Source organism: Dama dama, chromosome 1 (genome assembly GCF_033118175.1).
Source record: "Dama dama isolate Ldn47 chromosome 1, ASM3311817v1, whole genome shotgun sequence".
Taxonomy (NCBI): domain Eukaryota; kingdom Metazoa; phylum Chordata; class Mammalia; order Artiodactyla; family Cervidae; genus Dama; species Dama dama.
In genome coordinates, this window is record NC_083681.1 from 45,221,490 (window position 1) to 45,234,748 (window position 13,259).

The 13,259-nt window shown below is 48.1% G+C and overlaps 1 protein-coding gene across 9 annotated transcripts in view; it reads right to left on the reverse strand.

The window, feature by feature from the left end:
• The window catches only part of PPFIBP2 (PPFIA binding protein 2), a 159,789-nt gene that overhangs the window by 29,548 nt on the left and 116,982 nt on the right, over nt 1–13,259 (reverse strand). For all 9 annotated transcript variants that reach the window (XR_009693783.1, XM_061148174.1, XM_061148147.1 and 6 more), the window contains 6 exons: nt 12,683–12,775; nt 7,409–7,520; nt 5,218–5,279; nt 3,793–3,868; nt 2,583–2,686; nt 516–583 (listed from right to left, as the gene is read on the reverse strand). Coding sequence is in view for 8 of the 9 variants with exons in the window: in XM_061148174.1 (XP_061004157.1) it covers nt 516–583; nt 2,583–2,686; nt 3,793–3,868; nt 5,218–5,279; nt 7,409–7,520; nt 12,683–12,775 (515 nt within the window). In the remaining variant the exon portion in view is untranslated. The remainder of the gene's footprint in view (nt 1–515; nt 584–2,582; nt 2,687–3,792; nt 3,869–5,217; nt 5,280–7,408; nt 7,521–12,682; nt 12,776–13,259) is intronic.

Sequence of the window (13,259 nt, forward strand, 5' to 3'; positions counted from 1 at the left end):
CCACAATAAGCTCATTGCTGTGTGAAGCTTCCTCAGAGCAACTGGCCCAACCTCCCTGTGAGGAGAAAAGGCCCTCCCTGGAGAGAGAGTGGATTATTGTCACAGCGCTGGACTCCCTCTGAGAGCGGGAGGGACGTTCCAGAGGGGCTGGCGGGAATGACAGGCACACCGCACGGGGAGCTCTCCGCTCTGAGGAGCCCCGGAGGGCTCAGAGAAGGCGCAGCCCCCTCCTCCCCGAGGCCCCAAGCCCTGGCCAGGTCTCCGCTCAGGGACAAGAACCCGGACCCTCGGCCTGTGGGGAGGGAAGCCCTTCTGCAGACAGGGGAGGCGGGCGTGCTTCGTGACTGCGCCGCCATTTTGGCCCCGTCGCGGCCGCTGCTGGGGCCTGGAGTGCCGCCCTGACCGAGGGAGGGCAGGTGGGCCCAGGACGTGGCGGCTGTGATCACTGCCTCGTCTGGAGCCCCGAGAGGGGCCTGAGAGCACAGCAGCTCCACAGAAACGCGTGGGCCTCCTACCTGGTTTCCGGTGATTTCTGCGGTAGTGGGGGCGGCCCCGCCGTGGGAGAGCTGCCTCTTGGAGACACCTGCATGGGAACCAGAAGAGTCACTGGAAAGAACAGTTACTGCCTGGAGACCGGCCACCATCCTTCTCACTTGTTTGGACAATTCCTCCTGGGGAGGTACATCTCCTGCTCTGGGTATAGCCACAGGGACTACAATACTGGTGCCTTGCTTTTTTAAGATGCCAACAAGAAAGCTATATTGAAAGCCATGGCCAACTTGCCTGTCCTCCTAGAGCCCAAGCTCACATCCTTGCAGTAGAGTCCTGACACCCGAATCCCTGCGCCCTGCCCTTCTAAGCTTGGCTCGGAGCCTTTCCTTCATTCAGCGAGCCACTGTGCACCCTTTCAATAGCATTCCTTCACATAACTTAGCCGGAGTGGATTTCTGCTTGTAATGAGCAATACTGTAATTCATACAGTCAATCAACAAACAGGAGCAGCATCTACTGCCTGCCAGGCCATCAGGGAGGTGGGTAAGTCAATTAGGATAAAAGATCAATGCAACACCTCCTATAATATATTAATAATATGGGAACAGAAGGGACCCTTCTCATTGGTGGGAAGGTCAGGGAATCTTCAGAGGGGAGAAACTTAAGCTGAATCTTGAGAGATGAGAATGGGCTTAGCAAAAAAGTCAGAAACGCAAAGCTATCACAGGTGGAATGAACCTGAGCTAATGGTGGTAGAGAAGGATGCAATTTAATGTCTTCACTGACTCTAAGGGCTGTCTTTCTTTGGAGCCCAGTATCTTTCTGAGCTACGTAGAAAGAACCCTGGCATCATAGTACATAGTGTTGTTAAAAGCCTGAGCTTTTGGGTTCAAGTCCAAGTTCTGCTGCCTACCTGTTATGTAACCTAGAACAGATTACTTACCCTCTCTGAGCCTCGGCTGCAGCACAATAAAAGAGGAACCCCCAGTTGGGTGTCATGAGGCATAAATGAGGTGAGTCACGTACAGTGCTAATCACAGGGGTGACTCAGGGGTACTGAATATCAGTTACTGCCATTATTGCCAGCAATCTGGGGTGCTCGCTCTGACTACCTAACTGGGCCACCAGGTGGCACATTTGCCCCTCCCTTAATTAAAAGGGTTGAGCTGGACTAAGACCCTCCTCAGTGTGACTGTTCTGGAGTTTTAAGAACTTTTAAAATTCTGGGCTGAAGTCCCTCCTCCATCTGAGATCTAAAATTACAAGTTTATTTGCCCAGTGTTATCTAGACTATGTCCAGAGATGGCCATAGAACTGGACCAAATTTTAAACAAGAGAAAAGGAAATCTGTATGCTGGCTACAGGGAAGAGAGGTTGTCTGTGAAACAGGAATGTATCACTCCAAAATTTCATTATCCCTCCAAATGTGCAAGATGCATTCATTCATTAAACAAATATTTGTTGAATCCTACTGGGTATTGGGCATCACTGCAGATCCTGGAGAGACAGTGGTAAATAAAAATAACCCTTTGGTCTATGCTCATATTCCAGAGAGTAAAGGCAAAAATAAACAAAGAAACCAATTGAAAAAGAAAAGTTGGGACTGGTGGCTCAGTGGTAAAGAATCCGCCTGCCAATGCAGGAGACACGTGTTCTATCCCTGGTCTGGGAAGATTGCACATGCCACGGAGCAACAAAGTCCATGCACCACAACTACTGAAGTTCATGCGCTCTAGAGTCTGTGCTCTGAGACAAGAGAAGCCCATACACCACAACTAGAGAGTAGTCCACACTTGCTGCAACTAGAGAAAAGCCCTCACAGCAACGAAGTTTAGAAAAGAGAAAAGAAAATTCCTATCCTCAGAAGTCTAGTATCCACTATGCTGTTCTCTCCAACAAGAACACAGGCCTGTGCCCTGGCTCCTCCCACCCTCAGTGTCTCCCCAAAGCCTCTGGGGTGACTCCACTGATTCAATTTTTTTACCTGTCAAGATTTATACCTGGCAGGTTCCTAATTAGATCCTCCCCCAGGTTCAGGGCAAGCTCCCAGGGCCTGGCGAAACCCCACATCATTAATGGAAACACAGTACCTCTGATTTAAATAGGTCTTCGGGGCCTTTATTTGCAGCGTTCCAGTTCCTGAAACCTCCCTCCAGTTCCTCCTCATTGATTGAGAGAGTTCTTTCTGAAGGCCCTGGAAGCATTAATGCAGATCATTACCACCACATGGCTTGTTTAAAAACCTATAATCGTACCACAAAATTCAAACACTGTCTCTCCTTCATTAAGAGGGACAAAGAAAAACATTAAGGGACCTTAAAAGTGTGATTCAGAATATTCATTGGAGCATCTGAGCAAGGGCTTCCAGGAGGCCTTTCAAGGTCAAAGTCCCCACCCCCCGTTATTCTTCTCCAATCTTCTCATTCCTTGGCCACAGGCACTCAGGCCCTGATCTGTCCCGAGATTCAAAAGGATTAGAGGAAATCAGACTGTGACATGTGTGCAGGGCTGGCGGTGGCCCTGGGTGACAACCCGTCAGCCACAACCCAAACTAGGGGTTGGCTTTTCCCCAAGAGGCAGCAGCAGCTGAGCCTGAATGAGAGGTTCCTGAGCACCCTCAGCAGCCTCTCCTGTGAAACAGCTGCTTCCTCGGGATCGGTATCGGGAGCCTGGGTCAACAGTGGGACCAACAAGGGTCAACGGCAGGACCAACAAGGCAGGCAGTCGGGCATACACCCCAGAGGACCCACACAACACAGATGCTGCCCGAATGTTGCATTCAGTCTGGGCAGCAAGTATGAAACACAAACAACTCTCCCTGCCCCGTGACTTCCTATGGGAACCCAAGTACCCAGAAACTCAAAGAAGGCTCCCCAAGTGTCCTGGCAACGGCTAGGGATGCTTTTAGATTCTCCAGGATGTGGACAGGCTCTAAATCCCAGTTAAATTGCCTTCGGATCCAGGTTTGAGAACACTCACTGCCTCTAAGAAGTATGCCAGGGAGATGCATAGATATCCTAACGGTGGGAATTCCCAATGGTTCAAGTTGGTGGCTTTCTTTTCTTGATGATCTGGAAGTTTAGTCCTTGGAAGTTCTGAACTGTCTGCCACTTGACAAAATTTCTGGAAATCAAGAGCTGCCAATTTCCCACCACCCAGGGCAGTCTAACCAGCTCCATCTTCCTTCAGAGCATTTTTCCAAATGAAGATGAAGACTCTTCTGGCAGGACTGTCCGGCATTTAACACAGTAGAGATGGAGTATCTTGGGGAGAGGATGGCAAGCTCCCCACTGCTCTTACCTTGGGCTGCCATCACGATCTCATTCACCCTTCGGTACTGGTTTAACAGCCCCGTAAGCTCCTCTATCCGACGGTCCTGTCACAGGGCAAGACAGATTTCCAAGTAAACACCAACGCTGGCACCTGAGGTGATTTGATTTGGGGCCCAGGCTATGTTCTGGGCACAAGGAAAGGAAAAGCTATGTGGAACCTCTAGAACACTTCAAAGGGAAACAGAGTGTCCAGGCCCTGGGTTCTCAGCGGTCTGCCTCCTCGGCCGCCGGAAGCACTCCTGCTCTCCCTGAAGGCTATGAGTCCAGTCTCTACTTATAAAACAATCCCTGTTTGACACAGCCTTCGAATGGCTCAAACATTTCCTGAAGCAGGAATCTGTCTCCCTACCCTCCGATGTAGCCATTGAAATCTGCCTCCTGGTCCAAGTATTGTCCTCTAGTTGTTTGTTTAGTCGCTCAGTCATGTCTGACTCTTTGCGACCCAATGGACTGTAGCCCCGCCAGGCTCCTTCTGTCCATGGGATTTCCCAGGCAAGAATACTGGAGTCGGTTGCCATTTCCTTCTCCAGCATATCTTTCCAACTCAGGGACTGAACCCGTGTCTCCTGCTTGGAAGGTGGATTCTTTACCACTGAGCCACATGGGAAGCTCATTGTCCTCTGGAGCTACATGCAAAAAAAAAAAAAAAGACTAAAATAAAGCTGTCGTATTTATCTCAATACCTTAGGAGTCTGAGATTCCTTACATAACAGAGGAAATTCCCGGAGGGAATCAATGCTTCCCCAGCAAAGGCTGGGGACTTGGGATGACACACAAATTTCAGAGGTAGATAAACTTGGGTATGACCTTGGCTCTGCTATCTGCTGTTACCTGACCTTGGGCAACACTACTCAAGCACTTTGAGTCTCGATTTCCTGGTCTGTAAAATGCAGGGCTGTGATCCCTAGAGCTGACTTTTGTGCCAGATAGGTACTCTGGCACAGAGTATGGAGGTGGCTATGTTATGATTGTGCAGGGATTCAACATGAAGAACAAACAAGGCTGATGGGTCTCTCGCCAGTTTTATGAAGGGTCTACCACCAGATCATGAACATGGGGGATTGGTGGGTGGCTCTCAAGTTTTGTTAGGAGTCTGAGCAACAGCTATGACATAAGCAATTACCTCAGTGTATTTCCCCCCCCAAACCAGCCTTAACAGACATGGCTTTATTCTGCCTTTGAGAGATTCCATTTAGGCAAAACTCCCAGGCATCAAAGTCAAAAGCAGGTAACTGAGCCGAGTTTCTAGGAAGCAGAGGCGGATCTCCTGACACTTCCCTGAGTCAGTGTCCTGATGGGCACAGCCCTGCCCAAAGTATCAGAGACCAGAAGGGACCAAAGAGAACCAGGAAAGTCATTAGGGAAAGGACAGGGCCGCTCAGTGGCATCTTACCTTATCTTCATTGGCAACAAGCAAAGTTTCCATCCCCATTTTCAGACGTTGAATTTCTTGGTCTAAAAGAATTTAAATGTAGGAAGAATTATTTATATAAAATGCAGACAACTAGTTCTACCTGCTAAGATGCTACAACTTTCTGTGTGAATAAATTATACATCACTCCTTACTTCTTCAAAGAGCCCATGATGGTGTCTGGCACACAGTCTCATTAAATATTTGTTGGATAATTGAACAAATTAACCTGGTATTTTGTCTTCTCTTTATAGACATTTCTTTGTAGGGGGTGGGGGGACAAAACGTCATTTACTCAAGGGTGTTGTAGAAGAACCCCCAAACTTTTTACAACTGATACCCCAGAAGAAAATTGACATTTATCCTTTATAACTTGAGTAAGCATGGACTTGGGCTGCTAACTAGTTTCAGAGAGAATCAAGAATCACACAGTCCCATGGATTATACCAGAGGAGAATTTAAAACAAGAAGAGTCTCCAGCCAAATGGAGACAGGGAAAGAATGATTATGTAAAAAGAGCCAAGTACTTGGCTCAGTTAGGAAAGGCATAGTCAGAGTTGACTAACAACGTTTAAATGGATCTATAAATACATTGAAACAAACTCTACAGTCAAGGAAAACAATCTTAGTTTATCGTAAACCTACAGAATTTCCCTATGTGCCCAGGGGTCCTTGTCAGTCTGTGGTAGATGACAGTGGCCTTCCCCCACTCTGGACCCAACAGAGACTCTCTGGAATTCTTCACAAACTATCTGGAGAGCCAGGTCAAAGGACAAAGACTAAAGGGCCTGGGAGTCATTCCGCCAAATAGGTGGAGGTCTAGGAATTAGCACATAGTTTTTCCAAAACAAAGCCCAATACCCATCCCAAATTGGCTTTTACAGAGAATAGGTATGTCTACGTAAGTAAAGTTCAGGAGACAAGGGAACAAAAGTATGAATGGGCACCCCATCTCTCTGGATGCTTGCTATAGCCAACAAGAGCAGGAAGAATGGATTGACAGACTCTGTGTAAACAGATGTAGGGATTCATATTTCAGAGGAAGGTATAGAGTGCTGCTTGGTGTCTTAGGCTCTTGGTGGTTTGTGGAGGGGAGGGTGGTAGGCTCCAGATGAAGAATGCAAATCTTGATGCTTTGGGCAGGGCCTAACCGGACAAGGCCCTAAAGATCAGCTCCGGGAGGTACCCCAGGCAGGGCCTGGAAAGTGTGATCTGTGGGGAGGCATAGGGTGCAGGGGGAAGCCTGCCTGACCTGCAGTCATGGCCTGGGGAGCTCTCTATCCAAGTTTAGCATCATAGACAGTCTAGAGTGTCTTAGTGGTCTGCATGCTCCACGTTAGACCATGGGAGATAGATGACACCCTCAATGGCTGGTGAAGACACTGAGAAAGGCTGGTGGAGGGATGAGCATATGGGTCACTGTTTCCTTCTCCAGCCTAAGCCACTGTTTCCAGGGCTGCATGGCTCCCCACCCCAGCCAGGGATCCAAGCTAAGGCATGCTGAGGAGACTCGGTAGTGGAGCCAGTTCACAGGGCCACATGATCTCCTCCAGCAACACTCAGCAGCCTGAGGGCAAGAGGAGAAGCTGGAAGGTGTGTGATTATATTGTATGCAAGGCAAATAGCTGCAAATATCAAATACACATTAATAAGAATATTTGAGGATCCAGCCTCTATTTTTAATCAGCAAGACTTGAACTCCTTAGGGACCATTCACTATCCTTTCATTTATTCAAAAATATTCCTTGGCAGCTATGGACTGAATGCTGTGTGAGGCTCTGTGGATATGCTCTCAGGTAAGACAGTCACAGTCCCTGCCACCAAGGAAGGACAACAGTCTATTCAAAGGGACTTTGCAAAACACAACACTGGTTATAATAAGTGCTATGAAAGAAACAACAGGAATACTGAGTCTGAGAAAAGTAGGGGCACCTCGTTGAGGTGGGATGGCCAGGATAGGTCTTTCCGAGAGGTAACACTTAAGTTGAGATCCAAAGGATGAGAAATGACGGGCTTTACAGGCCCGTGTGTGCACACACGAACACATACACATGTACATGCACACCGCGTGCCTCCTCACACAGCTGTTCACATACCCAGAGACTCACAAGCCCATTTATAAGAGAGAACACAGGCCAAGGGGCGACTGCACTGTCACGGCCTAGCCAGTTACCTTTCTCTGTGTGGTCACTGTGCAGAGCTGCTGACCTGGAGAGCTGGCTGTGCAGGCGCTCAATTTCTGCATCCTTCAGGGCCACCTGCTCTTGCAGCTGGGCTACCTCAGCCTGGAAGAGAAAAAGGCATCCGACCAGCTCAGAGGGACCACCAGATCATGACAAAGCACTTCCAGTCAGAAATCCAGGGCCCACAGGTCCTAGGACCCGTTAAGAAGTTTACAGGTCAGAGCAAAGTAGCCAGAGGCAAGTAGTGAGAGGTGCTCACCGCCCTCCCCACAAGGTGGCGCTCTGGGGAATGACGTGCTCTTCCCGGCCATTCTGGACACTGGCCCTCCCCTCCCCTCTCCACCTCCCTCCTAGCTGCTCTTTCTCCTGCTTCCTCCTCCCTGACTGGACTGGACTCTTTCCCTCCCCTGCCTTCTGTAATCCACACACCACTGAGGCCTGAGGAGGTGTGAGTGTGTGAAATCGGAGGGCTGCCCTTGGTCCAAAGATGAATACTCTCTTTCTGGACATGGTCTCTCTTCCTCCCAAGATACTCCTGCGACAGCATGTATGTGCACCACTGTAACAAGTACGTGCATCTTTCATTTTTCCACCCCTTACAGGAAATACAGTGGAAAGCAAATCACCACGAGTAGATAACGAGTGAGCCGAGAGTTCCCTCCCTCAAACTCTGCCACCCTGAATGCACAGCCACTGCCTCAGCCCAACCTCAGGCACCGATGCTCCTTTCCCCAAATGTAATTACATACAAGCACTCAGGGATGCTGAGTGGACATACTTGTGTAAATCAAGCATGTGAGTACAACACAGGTGCTAACACACATTCATGTAGGCAGCTGCACTGGGTAGTACCCAAATGTCTACCGAGTACAGCAGATTAAATTCCACACATAATAGGAGGTGAGGTTGTTCCTGGGGCTTCCCAGGTGGCTCAATGGGTAAAGAATCTGCCTGCAATGCAGGAGACGCAGGCAGACAGGGGTTCAATCCCCAGGTCAGGGAGATCCCCTGGAGGAAGACATGGCAACCCACTCCAATAATCTTGCCTGGAGAATCCCATGGACAGAGGAGTCTAGCAGTCTGTAGTCCACAAAGAGTCGAATACAACCGAGCATGCAGGCACACACGAGGTTGTCCCTGCCTTTCATGCTCATGAGAAGATCAGAACTGGGTGGGTCCCATCCTAAGAGGTACACTGGCTTTGGAGTCAAACAAACTTGGATTCTCTCATTTCCTAGTTGGGTAAGTGGTTTAGCTTTTCTGAGTCTTGGTTCATCTACAAAGCCAGGAGAATAGCTTTTAGCTCACGGTCTGTAGTGAGGAGTAAATATGATAATGGTTACAAACAACTTAGCCTCATGCTCGGTAGACAGTAAGTCCTCAGTCAGTGCTACTTCCCTTGCTGTTCTCATCCTATTCCTTCCCTTATGGATAGCTAGTTAGTTCGCTGAACATCAAGCCAGACTGAGAGAGAGGGTGAGAACTGACTCCCAGCCAGACAACAGCACACATACTTCTCCCTGAGCACCCCTCCCCCATGTAGCCCAATGGTGTCCCACCTTAATTCTGCAAGGTTATGGTATGGACTTGTCCTTTCATGAGGTCATCTTTGAGCATCTCAAGTAACCAAATGATCACTGGCCTGTTGGTGGATCTTCCACCAAACATTCCTGTGTTCAGTTTCAGGACACATGGACGGAGTGTCCGCTTTCCATTGACTCCATGCTCATTGCATTCTTACATCAACCCTCACTCAGTCCTCACAGGAAACCAAGGGATGAAGAACTATCCCTGTACATCATGGGGGAGAAAGCAGGAGCAGTGAAGGATCTGACTGAGGATAGACAGATGAGGGCTGCTCTTATGGGGCTAGGGCACCCAGAGCCTACCTCCAAGGGTCTGGACAAACCTTCCTTAATGTCCCCTAATTGGGACTGTGTAAAAACAAAGAGGTGGCAAGGAGTGGGTTTCCTTACCTGAAGTCCCTACAGAGCACTGTCCCTCTGCTTGGCTTCCACCCACAGAGTACGGAGAGCCAAGGCCAGATGTGCCAAACGGTTTGTCGAGACTTGCAGTCAGGGGGCAGCTTCTCACAGCTAACTCAGGGCCTTGGAGCCCATGGGCTTATAATTAATGGTGACAGTAGCTTCAGAGAACACTAGCATTGTGTGCATGGGTGCTAAGTCGCCCCAGTGGTGAACAACTCTGTGCGACCCTATGGACTGCAGCCCACCAGGCTCCTCTGTCCATGGGATTCTCCTGACAAGAATACTGGAGTGGGTTGCCCTGCCCTCCTCCAGGGGATCTTCCTGACCCAGGGATTAAACCTGCATCTCTTATGTCTCTTGCATTGGCAGGTGGGTTTTTTTCATCACAAGCGTCACCTGGGAAACCCCTTAGCCCTGGGACTCTATCCAAATGCATCTCATTTCTATAGTGAAAAATGAAAGTATTAGCTCAGGCATGTCCAACTCTTTGTGACCCCATGGACTGTAGCCTACCAGGTTCCTCTGTCCATGGAGTTCTCCAGTAGAATACTGGAGTGAGTAGCCATTCTCTCCCTTCTCCAGGAGATCTTCCTGAACCAGGGATTGAAGCTGGGGTCTCCTGCACTGCAGGCAGATTCTTTACTGTCTCATTTCTATAAGGGCCAGACTAATCTTGGAAGATAGTCTCTTTTCTTGCACCTTCTACACCCATTTCTACCCTTCTTCACAGATAGGGTGAAAGCTAGTTTCTGCTAGGAATCCACATGCCTGATTCTTGTCTGCAGGCCCCACGGTGGACACCAGTGATGTCCAGGGGCCTATCTATCAAGGCAGAGTCCAGGCTCTTCTCTCTGAGGCCTGCGTCTAGGTGAGGTCATTTATTTATAACTCTACAGACCAACTGGCTGGGTGCCCCCCTTCCTGTATGCCAATTTTCACAGAATAGGCAAGAAATGACAGGTGCTCTCTTATGTTTAGAGAGGTATCTGTTCCAAAGCTGGGAAGTCTACAACAGCGCAGAGGCCCTGCATCTGATCATCAGAAAAATTATGGTACTTCCATGGCCACTGAGACTGGAGCTGTGTGGCAAGAGATTTGGGACAAAGTCATGCAGACTGGTGCCAAGCAGAGATGGGGGGCTCCATCTCCCTTAATTAAACCCAGGGACCAGGCCCTATAGCCACTGCACTGCTACATTTATGGACCGAGAAGCTTTGCACAGAAAACTAAAGAACTTTAACAAACAAGACAGGTTTCAATTGCAGGGAATTAGGATGACAGAATGACACAGACCTAGATCAAAATCTCACCTTGGCCACTCTGAGCCTCAGTTTCCTCAGCAGAAAAATGAAGATAATAAATCAACAGACCTCACTGGGTTACTTTATGGCCCAAATGAGAAAACGTGTGCAAAGGGCTTGACACATCCTGGCACGAAGAGGGGTTCCAGACCTGGTGGTTATTAAATAACCCATAGTATCTCAAAGGTCTATGTGCCAAGGCAGAGCGCTTTGGTGATTTAAGAGCTACTTGGTTTTAGAATAGAAGGCGGGGTGTATAACTTCAAAGGTTTCACCAAGACAAGACTTGCTTGAGTGGATCATGGTGATGGAAGGTTCTGAGATGTTAGAGAAACGGTGCTCCTAGAACTGTGGACTGGGACTCATAGAGCATACAAGGGACACTTAGATAAAGACAGAGCAGTAGGTGAACAAGCAGATCATCCAGCGCTGCTGCTGAATAGCTATAAGATCTGGGGAAAGTTACCTAACTACTCTATGCCTCAGTTTCCTCATCAAGAAAGTAGTTAAGAAAATTATTTACATTTATATATACATCAACATGATATTCAGAGGGTTTTTTTTAACAGTATGGTATAAAATTATGAATAAATTATCAACACCAAAAATTAACAGAGAGGACCCCCCCCCCCCCAAAAAAAAACAGAAATGCCTGGAAGGAAATATTAATAGTGGTTAACTCCTGGGTGGTATATGAGTGATTTTTACTCCTTTAAATTTTTGTGATTTAAAACTTATCTCTAATGATTATTGTTTTTATAATCATTTAAAGTTATAGGAAAATAAAGTATAAACTAGATGTTGAAAAAAAAAATTCTAAGATGAAAATGGGCTTCCCTGATAGCTCAGTTGGTAAAGAATCCTCCTGCAATGCAGGAGACCCCAGTTCGATTCCTGGGTTGGGAAAATCTGCTGGAGAAGGGATAGTCTACCCACTCCAGTATTCTTGGATTTCCCTTGTGGCTCAGCTGGTAAAGAATCTGCCTGCAGTGCAGGAGACCTGGGTTCAATCCCTGGCTTGGGAAGGTCCCTGGAGAAGGGAAAGGCTACCCACTCCAGTATTCTGGCCTGGAGAATTCCATGGACTGTATAGCCCATGGGGTCTCAAAGAGTCAGACAGGACTGAGTGACTTTCACTTAGCAGTAAAATGAAAATGCCTACGGGACTACCTGGTGACACCTGTGGGTGGCGCTGCAGAGCTCTTGGTGGAAAGGCAGGCGTGTGTGTGCACCCTAGGTAGCCCAGGCCACTTCCTCAGGCAGGAAAGCTGCTTCAGGGTTTTAAGGCTTACTTCCCTCAACCCCAGATGTCCTTCCTCTGCCCCCAAAGAAGTCTAACTCTGTATTTTAATGTGAAATTTCCTACTGCTTAAGTGCAAGCTAATTCAAAGCTTTAAAATACAATGTTCTGGCCAAAACAATAAATGTGTGGGTTGAATCCGTTTCAACTAGTAGAGAAAATGAAGGAAGAAACAAAAGAGGGAAGGATAACACTTAGTTTGCAAAAATAATATATCACTGGTATCCTTTAAACAGCAAGTTCCTCAGTTCAATAGAAATATGGTTTGGTTAAAAAAAAAGACAAGTACATATTTTTAGGAATTGCTAAAAATAAAGCATGCCTCTTTTCAGTAACTGATTACTAGAGGGACTGCTAAATTTAAAATAATGCAGCCAAGATAATGTTGGCATTCATCTGCCCTAAAACTCATCACTCATAGCGCCTCAGCCTGGGGGTTGCCGTGGGACACAGAGACTTTGTGACTTCAGCAACTCACAACCTCGGGGGCTTTCTCCAGGGGAAGAGCCCTCCTGGATTAGATCCATCTGCTTACACAATCTGCACTGTTGCCTGTGCATACAGTGGGATCAATTCACATTTCTCAAGCTAAGGCTACTGCACACCCCAGGCTCAGACACAGACCCTTCCCACTGGGCTCAAAGCCTCTCCATAAACAGCAGGACTGCCTCTTACCTTGGTGGCCTTTAGTTTCCATTCATACTGATTCCGTTCATTTTCCAACTCTTCCACCTTGATTTTGAGGTGCCGGAGCTCCTGCAGTAACTCCTAGACGAGTGAGGAAGACAGAGTTCTGATGGTTAAAGAACAGGGTGTTGCCAGGATCTACAACCGTGTATAAGCACATGCACAGAGGACGAAGCCAAGGCAGGAGCCACCGCGTCAGGCTCTGCACTGTGGCTGGCTCCGATCTTTAAAGGTGGCTGGTCCTTGTTTCAGGAAGAGCTGTGTGCCCATTACAAAACAGAGGCCTGGAGTTTCAGACATAAGGAAGAGAAAACTTTTTCTTTTAGAACCTGTTCCCCTCCACCTTTCTAACATCTGCATTCCCTGGAGGGGGTGCCCAAACCATGCACACATGTGTATAGGACAGGAGAGGTAGGGTTTGGGAGCAAGAGAAACAGACATGCAAAAAAAAAAAAAAAAAAAATGAGGCAGCTTTGGAGGAGGGGGGGTGGTTGAGGAACCTAAAGGGAGGGTCAGGGAGGAAGTGAAGTGACCAGCCAGGAGGACTGAAATCAAACACCGCAAG